This window comes from Pollicipes pollicipes, unplaced genomic scaffold (assembly GCF_011947565.3).
Source record: "Pollicipes pollicipes isolate AB1234 unplaced genomic scaffold, Ppol_2.1 Scaffold_2555;HRSCAF=2994_pilon_pilon_pilon, whole genome shotgun sequence".
Classification (NCBI taxonomy): Eukaryota; Metazoa; Arthropoda; class Thecostraca; order Pollicipedomorpha; family Pollicipedidae; genus Pollicipes; species Pollicipes pollicipes.
The window spans coordinates 17,477,360-17,497,481 of NW_023596136.1; the positions used below are offsets into that span (position 1 = coordinate 17,477,360).

General features: G+C 50.9%; 1 protein-coding gene across 1 annotated transcript in view; it reads left to right on the top strand.

The window, feature by feature from the left end:
* The first annotated feature begins 5,214 nt into the window (after nt 1-5,214).
* The window catches only part of LOC119098638 (uncharacterized), a 30,688-nt gene continuing 15,780 nt past the window's right edge, over nt 5,215-20,122 (top strand). Inside the window, exon 1 of the mRNA XM_037221613.1 lies at nt 5,215-5,618. Coding sequence (XP_037077508.1) covers nt 5,272-5,618 — 347 coding nt within the window. The 5' untranslated portion in view covers nt 5,215-5,271. The remainder of the gene's footprint in view (nt 5,619-20,122) is intronic.

Here is a 20,122-nt window from a genome sequence, read left to right on the forward strand (position 1 = left end):
TTCTGATATCTATATCTGCATGTAGTTCTGTGCGAGAAGAAGAAATCCTCTTAACGTATAACATTAATGAAGCGTGCGATAAGGATCGCATTGTTTTGTTGCAATAAAAGGTTTCCGCAGCATGCCAAATATGCCACATTGTTGTGATGTTGCTTGAATGCCGATTATGTCACTGGAGGAAAGAAAATTCGTAAAAAATGTTATTGCCATCCCTGCTTTCGCGGAGTATCACAAAACAGCGCAGCGAGGATTGTGGAATGGAACATCGATAGTTGGTGGGTAACTTTAGAAAAATGGCTTTTGGTCTGTTGGGATGATGTAGAAGAGTGAAATCTGTGATACCTTTGGGTGATATACAAATTTGCATTTTACGCTCTTCCCTCTCCTTTATAGTTGAAAACTGCAGAGCGTTCAAGGCCTTCATGAGTACATTAGAAATTCCACTGCCCAGGCACTTTTATTGTTGCTCTCTAAGCAACATCACGGGTTTTAGCCTGACAATGCTACGTACAACACTGTGATGTCATGTTATGCACACTTTATTGCACAGGTCTAAAATGAAGGCGAAGCAATTAAACGGATCTTGCGCAGCAGGAGTTTGCGGGCTGGATCACCAGCTGAGAGGGGCGGACAGGACCGCGGGCTGATATTTTGGGGAAAGTTACCTCTCTTATCCAGACGCACACAACCCAGACAATCTAAACGAGAGTTGCGTTTGGGAAAGCACGATCCAGATAAAAGGATCATCCACCGGGTGAAACAATCTCTTCGCACCGATGAAGAACAATGTTAAATGTGCTTTGCAACTCACCATCCGCTCTCCGCAAATCACATACGATGTACAAGGCGGCAAATGCGAAGCGTCGCTGTATTGCGGAGAAGAGACAGGCGCTGTGATCGCTTCAGCACAACGGCGTGCTGCGTTGCCGGGCGGTGATCCGAGCTGCCGGGCCGGCGGCCGAGCGTGCCGAGGCGCTGGTGGCAGGCGGCAGTGACGTGCCGCCACCGAGCGATTTATGGCCGGGGCCGGGCGCGCGGCGGTCCCATTTATACGGCGCTGAAGTGGCCATCCGCCTACCTGGCGACGTCGCGGGAGTGGAATCACCGGGTGCGACCGCCGGACCCTGTGTTTCCGGCTGATCAGGCGATAAGGAGCGCGATAAACGGGCAGGTTAACGATCGCTACGTTTTGCCTGGACGTTATTGGGCGGACTGCGGGTGGAGTCGAGCACCATCATTTGTGTTTGGACGTGACCATCCCAGTTACGTTTTCCGAGCATTATTGTACATTCAATGTAAACGTTCTCGTCGTTTTTTTTTTGGGGGGGGGGGAGGAGGGGAGGAGTCTGGCAAAGCGCCGACGCGTCTGCGTGCCACAATAGTGCGTGTCTCCGTCTGCACGGCCCGTGCCCCCTCCAGCCGTCCGGGCGTGTTATCCGAGCTCCAGCTGCAGCCGAGCTGAGCTATTGTACCGCATTCATTGGCTGGATTTCCAGCGTCGACACCGGCATACCAATCGTGCAGGCTCCCTTTATAAATGGAACACGTATTGTGAACTGGCTCCCAATGGTGGAAAACCACCGCCGTCCTTTGATATATCATCCCGGTACAACGGTTCTGAAAGTTCAGCTTACCCCTGCACGAAGAACGGAATAATGCGGCTTTGCATCTCGCATCTGAATTCATGGGCCAGTCGTGTGTTGCAACTGAAAACATTATTCAAATGGGTCGGCACACCTCTTCCGCCTGAAATTGTTGGATCATGCTTGGGCGGACGTCATGTAAACAGCATTGTGATCGTAATTTACTTGGCATTTCGCCTGTCGCTGGTCTTGTTTGTGTGCGAATAGCATGAAAGTTTTTTTCTGGTTCGGAATAGTGCAGATTCAAAGGGAATGAAAGAAGCGGTGCTAGTAAACTTTCAATGAAAATTATCGCTAATGCCCTGCAAGATGCAACTATAATCCCCCGATTTCTTCGACCTAATGCCCATTCAAAAGAGCACAGTACAAATGCCCAGCCCTCTGCTGACGTGACGTTCCTGCGTTCGGCCTCCCACTCCCACCCTGCCGCGTGACGTTCCTGCGTTCGGCCTCCCACTCCCACCCTGCTGCGTGACGTTCCTGCATCCAGCCTCCCACTCCCACCCTGCTGCGTGACGTTCCTGCATCAGGCCTCCCACCGCCACCCTGCTGCTTCGACTCCTGCTCGCGGCAGTCCATCGTCTCCCCGTTCTGCCCTGTCTAGCCCGCGACCCTCTCGGTGATAGACAAGATCCGTGCATGTCCGAAGCGGTAAACAATGCCTTGTTCCCCATGGAGCCGCCGCCGCCGCGCCCCGCCATCAGAAAGTGGCGCGGCGCCCAGCGTGGCTTCAGCCGTCAGTTACTGTGGTGCAACAGTCATACCACGTCCAGAAAGCGAATGAACGTGCATACCTAGGTTCTCTGGATAAGAGCGGCAGGGTATTTCGAGCTTATGTTGGCTTCTAAGTTAACTTTTATGTGGGGTAGCGGATCCCTGTATGAATGCTATAGTTTTTGCGTCTCCCATGCGTTTGCAGTACGGAAACGCACGCAAAACTGAAACGCATTCACCCCTGGACGTTGCGTTAGAGGGCCAGTGAGCAAACTAAGTCCAACTTTCTCTCTCTCTCTCCCTCTCTCTCTCTCTCACTCTCTCTCTCTTTCTTTCTCTCTCTCTTTCTTTCTCTCTCTCTTTCTCTCTATCTCTTTCTCTCTCTCCCCCTCTCTCCCTTCTCTCTCTCCTTTCCCTTCTCTCTCTCTCTCTCTCTCTCTCTCTCTCTCTCTCTCTCCCCCTCTATCTTTCTCTCATCTTTATGATACCGAAGTTGGAGGCACATTGATGACACAACCATTTGAGACTCGAATCACAGCGATGAAATGACAATGACCAGAGTCTGATGATGCCGTGAGAATAGGGCTACAAACACGACTGATGTGGCGGAGACAGACATTGGTGAGACAACACTCGACGTAGCAGCCAGATGTAATGACTGTCTCGGAACGCGGAAAACAAAGCTTTTTGAGCATGATTTGTAATAACATTCTAGAAATATATCCCGCGGTCCCCATCTCACCGAAAAGGTATCATTCAAAATTTGTGTGCACTTGCAAAAGTGTAGATGAGCAAAAATACATGGGTCGGTGGCCATTCGTCACTTAAAACCAGACCCAAACACATTTGTCTTATCGTAGCAGCTTGTGTATACTACCCTCTCCATGTTATTGTTAACATTTTGAGCTGCTTTTTTCCCGTATGCTATTCCCCTAGTGTCTGCTCATCTCATGAAATATTGCGTCGGTCACGTGTCACTGCTGTGGCGCAGATACTTTGTCAATAACCAGGGCCTCTTTTTAATAATATGCCTCGGGTAAAAAGGCGAGATTTGTAAGTTTTCAAGGATAGTCAAGTCAAGGGTGGTTTAATTCTGAACAGAGTTAACGGGGAGTAAGTCCTTAGCACGCGCTCGGGTAGGGGCGGGGCCAACTTGACCCTCCCGAAGGTTTTTCCATAATGGTTTCTGAACGGCGCGGCGAAGCTGCGCCAAATTCTGCATTGTTGTAGACAATTGAATAGCAGATCGTTTGGCATCAAAGATGAGATGTACCTAGTAAGGTCGCTGACCTGTGGCAGGTCAAAGTCAGGCCATGGTTTCAGTGAAGGCAATTTCTAGGGAATCCTTCAATCTGATCCAACAACAGAGTGTTAGACGAAGCCATACATATCTGAAATGATTTCTTAGGCAACACAACAGTTGAATGAGAAAACTACATCGTCCTAAGGTCAGGTATGAAGGTCACACCAAGGTCGAAACCAACCTGTTTTATTACTCTAGAGCTTGTTGTATGGGAAAGTTTCTGGTGCTCATTTCAAGTTTATTGATAGCAGTATCCGCATTATGCACCTTCCATGGACTTCTTAGAGGTCAGAATAGGCCGTTGACATGAAATAACCTAGGTCAACATTTTGTTTTAGGAACATACTGCCTAGCGTAATCTTTGTCGCTTAGTCAGATGTAAAACTCAAGGTATTCTTGTATGATTTTGGTCACCTTGACCTTCAAAAGATCAAACAAGGTCACTGACCTTAAATGAAAATGCGACCTGTTGCTTAGGAACGGTTATCTACGTTCTGGGGGACTTTGGAGACCAACCTGTAGCTTGACCTTGTTTGACCTTTTTTGACCCGAAGGTCATAACCTAGGAATCTGAAACTTTGACCTCATTGAGTTCATGCACAGTTCAACACACCCTGTAAATTTGGTGTCTCTAACTTTCTTGGTTTCCGAGATCTCAGGGGCGGGGTGTCAAATTGACCCCCCCACCCGAGCGAAGGGTATCTAACCGGTCACCCGGGCGCCTGTTTAGGTGAAATGTCGCTCTTGTTCTTGGGCTTGTTTTACCTGTCGGGAATCTTTGGGTATTTTTATTCCTATAATCGTGTACAGATATGCCTTGAAATTCATTGGGTCCACCAACACATTGCAATGGATGTCAAGCTATAAAGAGCTGCTACACACCTCTGATTCACATATCTTTCCTGTTGGGTTGGGGCTTCCTTTATTGCGTTGGCAATATTGTCACCCTATCGAGAGTGCTAATAGGCACGCGTACGTGGTGGCGGCGATGTCATGCGTTATTTTTATCTAGGGCGCTATGTCAAGTCGAATCGCGTGGCGCTCTATCAGTTGTCGAGGATTTGCTGAAGCTTATCAATAGCTTTTAGAATTGCATTCGATACTCAACCAAGAAATCGCATTATGGAACATCGATTATCATTTTCTAGCCGACTACTTCCTCGAGACTTTTAATGTTTTTCCCGAAACTTTTACCAATTTTTCTACTTTTTGCTTCTCTAATTACAACCACTTCAAGCCCCACAGCGTCTTTTTACCCTCCATCGGCGGAGTGTGACGTCGCGCGCCTTTTTACGGTAGCCTTTTTTGCGCGGAGCCGGCTTCTTTGTGATGTGGAGCCGCGCCGGGCGCCGAGCCGACTGAGGCGGTGCCAGCTCGGGGCGCGCGCCGCCCCCGGCCGCCGTGGGCGGGGGGCGCCGCCTCAAATCGGCTTACCCGTCCAGACACCTGAGGCGGGTGCGGAGCGCTGCAGCCGAGCGCGCGCGCCGCCGCGCCGCGCACGCCTCACTCGGCGCGATGACTGCCGCCCGGCCGCCGCGGCGGCTGTCGCTGCCGCTGCCGCTGCCGCTGCCGCTGCTGGTGCTGGTGCTGCTGGCGGGCCGTGTCGGTACCATGATCGAGCCGAGACTGGACCGGCCGCGCTGGTGGGAGCCGCCGCCGACGGCGGAGGAGGCGAGCTCGCCGCCGGCGCCGCCGCCGACGCGCGACGATAGCCAGGTGGTGGGTGTGACGTCACGTGACGAGCCGCTGCCGCCGTACCTCTTCAGTCCACACGTGGTGGGACCGAAGCCGCCACCGGGCTACAGCTTTTCGGCCGGCCCGAAGCCGGCGCGCTTTCCGAAGGAGCCGCCGACCACGCAACGGACGCCGGAGCCGACGGCGACCGAGAAGAGCTTCAAAAATCTCTGGCGGGAGAAGCAGAAGCGCAGGGGAGGTGACAACACGCGCAGCAACGCCAGGTAGGTGGCTTTGTGTGTGTGTGTGTGGTTTTTTGTTGTTGTCGCGCCAGGAACTTTAGCTCAGTTGCGGTGGAATAAGGGCACTGGGAGACAGATCAGCTGCCTGGGGAACTACGCTGCGGTTAATGTGCATTCATCACGCCCGGCACAGTGTCGTGACTGCTTAAGAACATTTTTAAAACTTCTCTCGCCACAGGTCTTCAAAAGGTGTTTGAAAAGTTATGAGAAATCTCCGCTGTCAAGTTCGATGCCGCGGAACCTGCTCAGGGCTGCCTGGTGTCGGTTGAAGCCCACCGCCGTGATCCTGCAGCGGCCACGAACAGCCAGGATGCACCGCATTTATATTTGACGCTGCTTGAGTGGACCCGTCACGGTGTGCTGACCCTCCATTGAAGAGGCCAGGGGCTCTCAAGGCCGCAGTCTCGCTCGTCCATGCATCGTGGTCCGTCGGATGGTGACTGCGACACAGCACCAGGCCGCTCTCGCCACAGCTCGGCCGGTCTTTGTCGCACTGTAAAGGTGACGCTGCTTTTGGCGAGGGTCATCAGCGCGTTGGTTGCTGCTGGGACGGTGGCGTTCGATGCTCTTGCTCTTGGTGTTGCTGATTTATTTTCCTTTAGGGACAGGGAGACCTAGGAGGATTCCAACGTGAATATCTAACTTCAGGCCTGCCAAAGAAGCCATTCGTATACGTGACCTCGTTGGTGGAGTGCTATTTGGTTTCGCGTAACTCATTTCACAGTCAGCCGTTTAAATTTTACATTGCGGAATCCATGCAATGATTGCAGAAATTTGGAAAGCAATGCTGGCAGGGGTGCCTGCATTGTTCACACTTGGTGAGTTGAGTGACGTCGGAGCGGGCAGGCCAGCTCTGCGCCGCGCACCGCGGCGGAGCTCGTCAGCCGTCTCGGCGACAGGCCGCCCCGTTAGGCGGCCGTCCAGCCAGGCTCAGTGCGGAATTATTCGCCGCCGCCACGGGCGAGCAGACGGCGCGGCGCGACTCCCGGTTAGGACGTCACGGCCACTGTGCCTGACTCGAGACGGCGCCTCACCTCTCATGCTGCGTCCCCGGCCGTGTGGCGAGCGCCGGATGGCTCCTGAAACAGTGTGGCTCCGCAGCAGAATTGGGGTGAGCTCAGAGTGTGGGGTAAGATAAGCTCAGGACGTGAGTTAGATTAGCTCTTCAGACATTGAGGTGACGTGGCTCACTGGTCACGCGTCTCTCCAGCAAACTTCTCATTGTTATTCGATCCGGCAGACGAGAGACAAATAAACAACTCCGTAATGGGGCTACCGTCGAGAGACAGCCGACAGAGTCGCCCTACCTCGCTCACCGACTGCCGTGAATTGGTGCGGCAGTAATGGACGCTGATGAACGCCGCGCCAGTTAGGGCGGCTAATTGCCCAGGAGGATTTGTTTTCCATGTGCCCAGGCTCTGGAATGGTGCTGTCGGGACGTAGATGTCCGAGAATGATCTGCACGGCGCAAAAATGTTATTAGCTACCCTGTAATCTTCGTTATTTGTACTCGTGGCTCTTATCAAGATGCTGCGGTATCACGGGTGCTACCGTATATGGAACGGCACGGCCCCTTATCTCACATGAATGCATGCAATCATCCTGTCGCCACCCGGAGAGCGCTCTCCGCGTTGCCGATTGCGGGTGCCGGTATGTAAGTATGATCAACAGTGTATATATAATACAAAGGCTCACGTTCCTCATGAATTATTACGTATGAAGAACGGGGCCGCCTTGGTTTTTCACAGCGAACTGTGTTTCGTAATCTTCGCCCCAACGAAGGCATTGCGCAAAAATTTGTAATAAATGTTTTGAATTTGTTTCTCGGTATAAGTTAAGATGCAGCTCATTGTGTTCCATGTTTTATATGCGATAGCGGTGACACAATATTTGTTGGCTTCACGTCGCACAATTAAGGTCCTTTCTTAAGCATGCTCATCTCAACGGTCTAAAAATGAGCACTGGTCAGCACTCTCGGCCATACCCGAACTCATGGCCGCACCTTGCACTGTGCTCACCCAGCATCTTAACCTGCACCCAGTCAGGGGTTTAAGACCAACGCGCCCGGCTGGGGGTCCGTGAGAAAAACCGCGCCTGGCGCGGGGAGTTGACTTCCTTCCCCGGATCTCCAACTTACAGACGCCGTATGAGAAAAATAATGCTACTGGTGTAAAGATTTGGCGAAAGCGTGACAAATCTTTACCAAATTGTTGACCTCAAGTCAAATGTAAGCGACCAGCGATCAGGAAAGGAAGCAAATAAGTTCTCATAGATGAAACTAAAACCGATGTACATCTATCAAGAAGGATATTGTGGGCATGGAAATAAGCGTTAAGAGTGCGTGGAACTCATTCCAACCGTAGGATCAGGTCAGATTAGGTGACCGTTCAAAGTTGGTCTACCAGTGGCCTAAAAGAACGATAATTTTTCAGTGTGCTTCTAAGTTTAGTACATTAGATATAGCTATATATATATATATATATATATATATATATATATATATATACATATGTGGAACAAAAGTGTTCCAGACACATGAGTACCATTTTAGCCTAACCTAGAGGTCTTCTGAGGTCAACCTAAGTCAAGTTTATAAACATCCAAATGAAGAGATTTGAAGTTGTAACGGGGTCTATCTATGTCACCAGTAAAATGCTTTTGTGTGTGCATTATCCATCTACAGATACTCACGATCGCTTACCTGTTGCCTATACTTCGCATAGTACCTTTGATGCTTCGCAATGTATTTGTAGCAAGGTGAGAACAATCACGTTGGTACACAAAATTATGCGTCAACAGCCTCACAGATACGATAAAGAGGTGTTTGCACGCATCGCCCTCGTTCATATAGCCCATCCGGTACTGGTCACATGGGTCATTAACGTTTGATGACCTCGTATGACCTTGAATGTCCTCGCGTGACCTCTTGTGACGTCAAAATAAATTAGCACTTATCACGGGATGATAAGGATGCCAGATTGATACGTGACTAGGTACTGAAAATTTCGTGCTCCTGCGATTGTTTGATTTTGACCTGTGTTTGAAAACCAGCCGGCCCCCGGCCGGGCACGGCCAAATCAAACCGATTCCCCAAGGGGGGGGGGGAAGGAAGTGGAAGCGGGCTCCAGCCGTTTGAGTGCTTAGATATGTATGTGTTCAGTGAAGCTCTTCCTCGCTGCATCCTGAGTTGGACGTTTCAGCTATCAGTCTTGCACTGAGAAGCTGACTGACATTCACGGCTGCCGTGCTTTGGACGTCTTTAATCGCCCTACTTGTCACTTTTCATTCAATAGGTAATTGCGTGCCAGCATACCGTGGGTGTTCGCAGCATATTGTTAAGGATGTATGTACGTATTGACATCTCAAAACCTCCCAGTTTCTTATTTCAACGATTGTCTGGACTCTGCTGCGAATAAAAGACATTTCATTGCAGTTGTCCACGGCGAGCCTTCCAGTCACTGTCTGACTGGTCTGATTCGAGGTTAACATTTTGGTTGTGGCGTGACTTTTGTCATTGAGGATAGTTAACATGGAAATTACTGTTCATAGCATGCAGAAAAGTTTTCTGTCGCTCATCTGGCCGAAACAGTATTCATTACTGTTTGCGCAAGATAATGAAGTGAACGGCCCCTCAGTATCATGGGATGACCCTTTCATGGTGCGATTTTTTCTGCTACGAGCCTCTTTAGACTGTTTTATTTTCCGGCACAGAAGCCATAGTTGCAGCTACCTCATGCATGGTTACATCTCACTGGCACGTCCACATCTTTCATGAGACCTTGTATGGAAAGTGAACACAGCATCCCATCCAGTAATTGGTCAAATGGCCACGGTTGCGGGTTTTATCTCACTTCCCTCTGCTCACGCATTGCCGTGGGGCTAATCTAAAGAAGTTGAGGCTGTGACACTTTTCTGACACAGTCTTATGAGAAAAGGACGTAATTTACGAATTGGAATGCCTGAAGGATTGCCGGCACGGATTGATAAATGACTTTTATTGTTGGACAAACCTCAGACAAGTGCTTGCTGTATAGACGAGAATCGCCATCTATCACCAAGTTGAATTGTTTTTATCTAGGTAGTAACGAAGATATTTGTCATGCTACTGTTTTACACCTAAAACAGCTAAGAACTTCTATATATGTGTCCCTAACGCTGCATCATATGTGAACGTCAACGCAGGCAAAATGTGCATGCATGCTTGGACGAATGTCCAAGCTTGTGTCGTGGGTCCTGCCATGAATCCGTGTATACTGCCCCTCCCCCATCCGCCGCCTGTAGACGGGCCCGCTCTGCTGGCGCCGTCCCACCGCCGGCTGTAGACCGGCCCGCTCTGCTGGCGCCGTCCCACCGCCGGCTGTAGACAGGCCCGCTCTGCTGGCGTCGTCCCACCGCCGTCTGTAGATCGGCCCGCTCTGCTGACGTCGTCCCATCGCCGCCTGTAGACCGGCCCGCTCTGCTGACGCCGTCCCACCGCCGTCTGTAGACCGGCCCTCTCTGCTGGCACCTTCCGACCGACCGCACAGCTGACCCGAGCTCGAATTTGACACCGGCAGATCTGGCCCCAGCGTCCATCTGCTCTCCTCACCGCTCTGCACCCCCTACTGGAGCCAGGCTCTGCGGCCGCCGGATGTGTTTTTGTCAGCGTACTTCAAACCCGCCGTCAGGTCCAAATTCAGACTGGCTGCGACGGGCCGGTTTTTTCTCGACAATGCTTGTCACCGCGGTCGGGTGGGTCGAACGGTTTTTGTTCTGCTGACACGAACGTGCCGCAGCGGGACGCCCTGTGATTGGCACACGCGGCCGCCGCGAGGTCATGGTGCGCTATGCGGCGCGGTATCGAGACGCCAGGTGGCGGAAGATCAAAACGGCTCGCGAGGGTGTTCTCCGCCCCGGAAGGAGCTAGCCTGAGCTTACTGGGCTGGTTTACCTCCAAGAACTCACGAACTTTGTGCCTGCAGTGGGTGCAGGCTGTTCGGCGAGTTGAAGCAATGTCGTCGATTGGGAACTTTTACCGCAGCCATGATCGGCTTAAATCTCAGGCCCCGGTGATGGCTTGACGCCTCTCGTGTCTTTATCTGCATGCCTGGGGGTAATTTGCCCGCCTCATAGAAGCCGGCTGGAGAAACAAAGAAAAAAAGCGCGGCATTATCGCCGAAACATGCCGTCTTCGAAGTATCAATCACCACCGTTTGCAGCTTCGCAGGGCGCAGGCGTCAGAGCCAAAGTATTCCACGCTTCATCTGCAGCCGGCGTGGTGTTAGCCGTCACGGACCTCAGGTTTGAAGCATCCTCTGGGGCGCACAGATGACGTACGATGACCGTGATGTACGACGCTTGAGAAGCTGCCGGACATGTTCGTGTGCAAGACTGCAGGCGGCTGTCGCCTCAACGCCCACGGTCTTTGATCTGCATGGCCAGAGGCGCTGTACACGCAAACGGCTGTTGCGAACACTCACACAGACAGCGGCCTGCCGGCCCCCTTCCATCGCCTGTCGAGTCCGCGGTCCTGCTGGCAGGACGGCTAGATGCCCCTGAGATCATCTTTGGAATCGTCGTTCTCAGGTAGCGGGGTGTGACTGCCCCTCAGTCTTCTGTCGGCATTCTCAGGGAGCGGGGTCTGGCTGCCCCTCGACCGTCTGTCGGAGTTTGACTGCCGCTCGGCGGTTTGTCATCGTTCTCGTGGAGCGGGGTGTGGCAGCCCCTCGGTCGTCTATCGGGGTTTGACCGCCCCTCGGCCGTCCGTCATCGTTCTCGGGTAGCGGGGTCTGACTGCTCCTCGGCCGTCTGTCGGGGTCTGACTGCTTCTCGGCCGTCTATCGGCCTGCCTTTCCTCGGGCAGCGGCGAGCCACCGCGAGTCGCACGCGTGGCGCGCTCGCGGCCCGGGCGCCGCCACAGAACGCGGCGGTCCGTCTGCGCGCGCTGCACGCGCTGATTTACGTCTGGCAGCTCCTCCCGCATACGGCGCGATGGCCGCAGGGGGCGCGGGCGGGGCCGGTCGCTCTGTTGCGGGCGTCATCACACGATTGGCGCGCGCCGCTCACCAGAGGATTTATCGATGAAGTGGAATTGCTATACGCGTGTTCCGCCGTGTAGTTTGATTTACGGTGTGCTCGAGTGCACTGTTGATGATCGTGGCTGCGTAGACGGCACTCCGTGACTCACGACACTGACTTCGTGGGGGGTCGCGCTGCCCTGCAAGCGGGCTTTGTCTGCTTGTTGTCTCGCGGGATAGTATATCGTGGCGAGAATGGCCGTCGCGATCGTCCACCTGTTGCCGCAATAAGGAGAGCATGCTTGCTGAAGTCTAGCTGGGTCCAGCTAAGCGCAATTTACTTGCCGCGCTGGCCGGTGCATTTAATACGATACTTCATGAGATGAATGAGAGGGTGGGATTTGTCTGTCTTGGCAGCAGATCCAAGCGGTTCGTTGCCATACCAACGCTGCCTGGCTGACAACGGCAAACTCATTACGCGGCTCTAAGCCGAGTCAAACGGCCGTGCTAAGCCGGGCGCAAGTCCCAGTGCAACAGGGACGAGTTTGCCGCACCCCCGAGCCGGGTAGCGCGTAGCCATCTGCCAGAGCCTGGATCGTCGAGCTGCCGTTGTGCCAGAGCCTGTACCGGACTGCCGGCAATGAGGTGACCGGACACTGGACATGCCGTCGTCAGCTACGGCGGACACATATCCATCGTGCATAACCAATGAACTGTCCTGCCAGCCATCTCTCGGTGACATGATGGACTATCCCTGTACGGTATATGGCTGTGACGACCGATCCTTGCCGCAGTAGTCTAGCGACGGTCAACGACGGTCTTTATCAGCTGACCGGTCAGTCGGCGGTGCAACAAATGGCGCGCCGGCCCAAAGCTCGCATTGGCAGCGACACCGCGGTCCGATTTCAATGCATCCTCCCGCCCACGTCTGGCCAAATACGTGCCGTTTGTTGCTGCCGCCTTACTATCGCGCTCCAAACAGAGTACTGTGAGTGGTGACGCTGCTCCGTCATGTTCCCTCAGCCGGCACAGCCCTCCGTGAGATTCATGAGGGGGCGACGAGTGCTTTAGTCGTTTTGTGCCTCCTGATTCGCTCTACCCGATCGGGGTAGATCGGGGTAGCACGCTCTACCCGATCTACCACTTTTCCGACCGACTTCCTCGATTTAATGCGGAATTTCGGAGATACACGATTCACGCTCGTGCTATGATTCACGGCTGACCCTTAGTGAAAATTATGCACGTGCTGAAATCCACTCCAACTTAGCAGCATGAACCCGTTCAATAAGCCATTGAGTTGGCTATGCTGCGTTAGGCTGTTGGCCTTGTAGAACGTACCAAGGTGGGGAACAGGGGTGGTAAAAGTGCATTTTCGTTGGCGGCCAAATTTTTGTGGGCAAAATTCTCGCCAGCAGTGTAGCGTGGTACTATTACATAAAATGGCAATGAAGCCGATGCCAGTAGCGCCATGAGGAATCAGCTTATCACCAAAAGTCCCTTTTATTGCCGCAATTTTTAATGTCATGCTCACAACCAAAACGCTCAATTACACAATGCCATGCAACTACTAGCAGGATTACTGCTGCTGCTAGGAGAACAGGCACATCAGCCTTGGGCTAAGAGATACCCCAAACACGGAAGCAAACTTCTTCTACCCTCGGGATTTACCGGGGCCTCACGCTTATACTCGATCTTCCTGTAGATTTGATTTCCAATACTGCGAAAAAAGCAACGAAAGACCTAGATAGCCAGGGCAATATACATGGCAGAATTCGAACTGGTGGCACACAGCAGAGGGGTGTGATATCCAACACGGCCTCCTCGAGGCCATGTCCCCTTATGGAAGTAACGTGTGCGCTTCGAGCCCCCCCCCCCCCCTCAGCTGTCATCGAGCTATCCACTCCAACGTAGTCATGCTCTATGCTGCTGACGAGCGAGACCATTCAAGGCTGCCACGGAAACCCTTGGCTAGTAGCCGCAAGACAGCGCTCGGACTGCGACTTAACTCTATATTTAGCCATGTTCGGGACGGCTACTGTTGTTTTGTTGGTCATTGTCGGGCGATAGTTGCTGTCGGGTTAGTCGGCTGGTGTCGATTGTCATGTTTTTGCATCCTTTCCATCGGATATTCACGTTGAAGTGGGCGTCAGATAGATTCAAGCTTCTTCTGGGAGCAAACGGCTTATGACTTGGTCATGTTCTCGGGCCCTAATATTCGACCAGTTAGTTTCATCTCCCGAAAAGGTGTCGTAGCAAACTAGCATCGCTTGCTGCAGTATGTAGAACTTAAAACATCGCTGATTGATGTCAAAACATTCAGACAATAGCAGAAAACTAAACCAAAGTCAACAAGATATATCATTCTTGTAATTTGATTTATGCTATGTAGGAAAAACAAAAAATGTTCAAATAAACGCGGTACGAGCACCCAGCTTTAAGCGTGATTAGCTGAGTCAGCTGCACTTACCTGAACGTCACATCGCATTTTTCATTTTCTTTCTTCCTTGTACCTGTGAAACAATCAGGAGAAACCTTCTTTTCAATGTGTGAAAATTGTATGCCTCATTTGTAGTGTCCCCTGCTTGTACTTAAACGCCAGAAGATTGCGGACAAACTCACCACTGAGGGAGGGTTGATTAGACATCGGGGGAGGGAGGGGGACAGTGGCCTACCAAACGAATGCAAATCGACACCCGTGATCAGTTCCCATCAAAAACGCCGCTTGCGTCTCAAAGTCGCCTCACAAACAGCCGAATGGGCGCCGAGCGTCGCCCGGCAACAACCAAAACAACGTCGACCCCGGCCTTCCCAGCCGAGCTCTCCCGCGGCGCGTCGGCCGCCGCTGTCGCGCGATCGGCGCCGATATTCCCACGGCGCTGGGGGCGATGACGTCACGACGCGCCGGTCTCGGGCAGACGGGACGGCGGGCTTGCTCGGCACGGCGCACGGTCCGGCGATCGTTATGCTACGTCATCGGCGCTGCTCCTGGCCTGCATACACAAGTGACGGCATTAGCCCACCCGCCGCCGCGCCCAGCGCCCCGTGTGATCACGGCGTTTGGTCATTGTGCTCGCGTTATTTGAACGAAGCTACTGCGCGGGAAGTTACTGTGCAAACATTGCCGCCGACGTATGATCCCCATCTCCCTCGTTTTCCTATTAATTTCCTCTCTGTCTGTCTGTCTGTCTGTCTGTCTGTCTGTCTGTCTGTTTGTCTGTCTGTCTGTCTGTTTGTCTGTCTGTCTGCCTGTTTGTCTCTGTCTGTCTGTCTGTCTGTCTGTCTGTCTGTCTGTCTGTCTGTCTGTCTGTCTGTCTGTCTGTCTGTCTGTCTCTCTCTCTCTCTCTCTCTCTCTCTCTCTCTCTCTCTCTCTCTCTCTCTCTCTCTCTCTCTCTCTCTCTCTCTCTCTCTCTCTCTCTCTCTCGCTCTCCCTTTTTCTTTTGTCGTTGCCTTATGCGTTCTGATTCGTATTCCCCTTCTACCTTCGTCTTCTCTCTTCCCTTTGCTTCCTTTCAAGCTAGCCGTCTTCTTTATTTCGTTCCGATTCCGAGGCGCACGTTCCGTGTGCTCCACGTAATTATGGCGTCTCTTAAAATGGCCTTTGCTTTTGAACGACCAGAAAACAAGCACGGTCAGCGAGTTTATGATCTTCGCAGAGTTCTCACGCAGCAACGGTGTCATCATGCGCAGTGATCATTAGTGGGGACTGTGTTTTAACGCTCTGGGCTAAAATTGAATGACGTACAAACAGCTTTCTTCCGAAACTGTTACCCGGGTTCACCGTCGCCTTGTATGCACCACGCTGAAGGCTGTTAGGTGTCAGTTGAATGCACATGATAAATCTTGCACTTAAGGTGATCTGTCAAGGTCATCGGTTTCTCATACGTTCAAAACAATCTCCGGAGTATAGTTATGTGTGAAGAGTTCTTCTTCTTCAAGGTGTATGTTTATACATCTAGCCATCACCCTGAACAATTTTGGTATGAAGGGTACAAAAAGCTACTGGGGTGCCAAACCCTTGGAATAATAATTATGTTATGCTTTATCTTCCACATTCCAGGCCATGCGACTGCAGACCACATTATCTGTCGCATCCAAACATGTGTTGATGTTATCAGTGTTCATTTTGTCATTCAACGATTAAAGTTAGTTAGTTAAAGTTAAATTAGGTCTCTTGTGCATGAACAGTTGTCGCCGCCGACAGATGCTGGTTCATAAATGTAAGACATTGTGGTGAAACTGTTTTTAAGGTCACTGACTGTCAGGTGTGGGACAATCCCGCCTATCGCCTGTTTCTTGAGAAAGTTAGTCAAATAGCAAACCTAGGCGGACATCATCCGAGCCCATATCGGTACTTACGATGCATCCTAATAAAACTCCTTCTTGTCGCTGGTTGACGTTTTGTACACATGTGCATTTTTATTGCATTGGCATTGACCGTGGCTATGTGTGCATATTTGAAATACATCGGTAAATCAAGCATGACATGACCGTTGGATCTCCGCCAAATATGATTAAGCGAAAGGCCCACATTGCTTGCAGGGATACGCAGCATGATGGCTGTCCAAAGCACAGCCTGATTAATGACATTCTTTTTCTGCGCACGCTCTCCAAAAGCAGCAAAGCCAGCTCGATATTCCAATCTCAGGCTCAGCTTACGTTAGGAGCTCAAGCTGAGCTGCGCATCGGCCGCCACCGTCGCGAGCGTCCCGTTCCTCAGCCAAGAGTGCCGTCCCTGGCCCTGCTGACCTGTTTGCCCGGCTCTGCGCCGACGGCAGTGGCCGTGAGGCTCGGCCCGAGCCGGCGCCTCCGCCGGGACTGCACGGCTCGCTGAGAGCGGCCGCACGCGGCACCGGCAGCCAACATCGCCAGCAGGCTTCCTAGTGCGGCTGGAGGGCCGCGAGGCTCGATCCGGGCAAGGGGTTCAAAGAGTTATTTGAGGGGAATGTTTATCTTTCGGGGTAGTCAGGAATGGACGCCATATCGTTAAACCGAATGAGCGGCAATGGTCCTGTCTTTTGGCTTGGTCAAAAGTGCAGGAGATATCCAGGTTTGAAAAGAAAATGTTCAATCGCATTGCGTCACATGGTACATTAGAACATGGCCCGACGAATCCCGTTCATTCGTCGATTATAAAAAAGCTTCGTAAGCATTGCCTATTTTTTATGAATCCTTATCGAAGTTAAACAATGTTGGCTTATTTCATCCGATTGGCACCGCGACCATGCTGCAGTTTGTAATGATATAGTTAGCTAACGGGCGGGACTAACTTTTTGAATGCTGTTTTGACAGCCTTCATTCCTCGCACCCGATTAACGGTATGTCAACGTTCTCTGTGATGTTGGGACTGATGTCCCTCCGGTCACAGATGTATTGAATGGGCATTCTTGTGCGCTGGTTGCTTACGGCTGCAAAAATGCATATGGCTTGTTTAGCCAAGGCCGATGAGCAGGCATCTCGCAACGCAATGTCACCATCGACAAACAACTGTTCTTTTCTCCATTGTGCCACCATCCCTCAGCGTTTCTTGCCTGAGATATACCTAAAACTAACTGCATTCGGGCCCAGTGACTGGGCCATTTTAGGCAATAATGGAGCCAAGACTGCGAATTTCTCCCAGCGCTCTCTAATCTGGCTATGTCAGTTCAAAACAGCACGTGAGTATAAAGCTCAGCCTTTTAGTTGTATAGTTACCAATGCCGCAAATTGTCACTCCCGTGGTAGTGGGGCGACAAACGCCCATGGAACGCCGTCCGTGACATAGAGAATGTATAGGGCGATGGCTTTTTGATAAGCGGAGTTCAGCAAGTATTTCCGTCTCGTAATGTTGATCCTCACAGTTCCAAACCAAGGCAGCGGCTAGGCTACGGAGCTACCGAAAAAGTTAAGAAATAAAGAAAAAGTCCAGTGCTGGTTCACCCACGTCCGTGGAGTATTCTTTATAAGGTCCTGTGTGGGAGTCACGAGTCATCGACCTACCTGGGTCGGATTACTGACTCTGTAACAGTCCCCTGTCCCTGAAGCCAGCCACGGCTCAGCACGTATGTGGCAGCGGATGGGCCCCGTCACGCAGGCGGTGTCTGTTTGGTTATTCTGATTTAGACCAACTGCAAAACGACGCAATGCGCTGGATCATTGTCACATCCGCATGTAAAGTATGCCGATAGTCCCCGTTGCAAGCACACGTGGTATATTATTCAGATGTGCCCTGACTTCCGCTCCTTAACGGGGTACACACCATTTTCAGGGACAGCCGCCTTTGGCGCTTTGCTTTGATCTCCAGAATCATGTATGTGTAATGGTATGCGGCAGGCCTATATGATCACCGTCGACTGGGATCAGTTTTCGTAACTGGCCCCTGATATGCGATCGCTACGATCGGCCTGAGTAAAGGCACACTAGACGTCGCCGTATTTGGCTGGGTGGTTTGGTAGCCACCCACGCAGCGTAGGCAGTTGCTGGTGGTGTCCTCGTCCGTCATAGCCCAAGTGAGCGGCGTTATTGTTTCAAGTTGTGGGCAGCATGCACGTTCCGGGTTCGTGACTGCACATGATTCGTGCCGTCGCGGTGGCTTTTATATGGTATGGTCTTTGCTTGTTTCTAGCATCTCCCGAAACTGATTTTAGATGTTGTGTGTTTGTTATAAGTTGAACTACATTGAGCTTTATCAAGGCGTGGTTTAGTGGACAAGAACAACTAAATAATACAGTAGTATGCCATATTACTCGTTACATGGTATCTTACAAGCACCTTATATATCAAAATAACCATAATGTAATTTTAAGTCGTGTTTGTTTTGGTCCCTCCTGATGATATGGAAAATTAAAGGGACAGAGCCGGTTTGGTGGGGAACCCTGACTGAATCAATGGCTGGAGGTCAAGGTCAGACATCGCGTCCAAGGGCTCATTATGCAGGCGAACACATCGTTCTGTGCAATTCGGAAAACGTTCTCCTGGTTGACAGAAATTTGAAGGTACATTTTCGGGATCCCAGAACCCTGACAGAGTTATCGTGATGATGTTTTTGTGACTGGCAACTAGGAGAACTCCTGTCGTTGACGGAAGCCAAGTGGTATAAAACGGACTCTTTAAACCTTGTCTTTAGTGGCTTGTAATCTGACCTCACTCTCAATGATGAAAGCCTTTGTTCTTCTTCGCAGAAATAGCCTTGGAGTAGGCGAAACAGTTTTTGAGTGATGAACTGATATCAAATAGCATGCCATGTGGTAATGCCAGGAACTCAAAATGAGGAATCAAACGAAGAAAGAGCTCATCAAGGAGCGTAGCGCTCTCCTTAGGCGATCCAGCGTGTGCCTGTGATGTTGCAGTGCTGTCCGCCCTGTTTCTGACTGCATAATGATCAAACGATAGGTCTTTGGATCCTACAAATCATTCATGGCCCGCGGCTATCTTATTTGAAACAGACCACACACACCGTTTTCAACACCCAAATATCAGACATACTTTTTTGGTCTGTCGTGGGAGAGGAGTTGTCGGGTGGATAATAGACGACACCTTGGACCGGGAGGTGGGCTCTGCTGTACCCCCGGACGGTGATATGCCCAGTGAGCTAGAATCGCTTTCGAACTAGGATGGAAGTGAAAAATTCCATCGCAAAAAAACCGTCCGGGATTGAAAAATTCAATTTACAAAAGATGGAACTTATGAGCTTGTGGCTGATCCTTCAGCAAACAAAGACATCTATTTCACTTTGGCATGGACGTAATACCATAAACCTGACAAAACTGCTTTGTTTCTTAACATCTTAGGTCATTAAAGTGAAACATAATACATTAAAGCATAGCAGCTTCATGACAGTGCAATGGGCATAACAAAATTCATTAACACCAATAATTTGACGCTGTACTTTGCACTTCCCTTCCACAGCATTTGTAACACAAACAAGGAAAAGGAATTCAACAACATCATCTCGAAAGAAAATTCAACAAGCATAAAACACTCAAACAAAAAAAAACTTGGACTCCTGCACATCAGCCCATCTCCAAATCAAACAAAATACACATACCTCTTGCTTCTGTTAAGATGGGGTCAGGGAAAACAAACATTTTGTCCCTGTTTGTTACAAAATACCAATACTTTTTCCATGGAAGTAGCCTCACTATGCCTAACCTAAAGAGGCCTTACTTCATCTCATCCTGTCTAATCTGTTGGTATCACAGCAGCAGTTGTGAGTTAGTGATTCTTGCACAATTTCTATTGTCACTTGCCATGCACTTGACCAACTTAACCTAACTTACATTAGCCCATAAGTTGAACATCATCCGAACTCACCTATCTGTTGACAGCAGCACTTATGATAACAACATGATGAAGCTCATTTTTTGGCTGGTTTCAACTTGCATTTGTATTCAATTCATTTGTGTATGCTTGTTGACATCAGACAAAGTTGACATCACACAACACTTTAAACCACTTTGAACAACTTATTCTGATTTTCATGGTTAGCCTCTGTCAAGGGCAATAATGGGTATG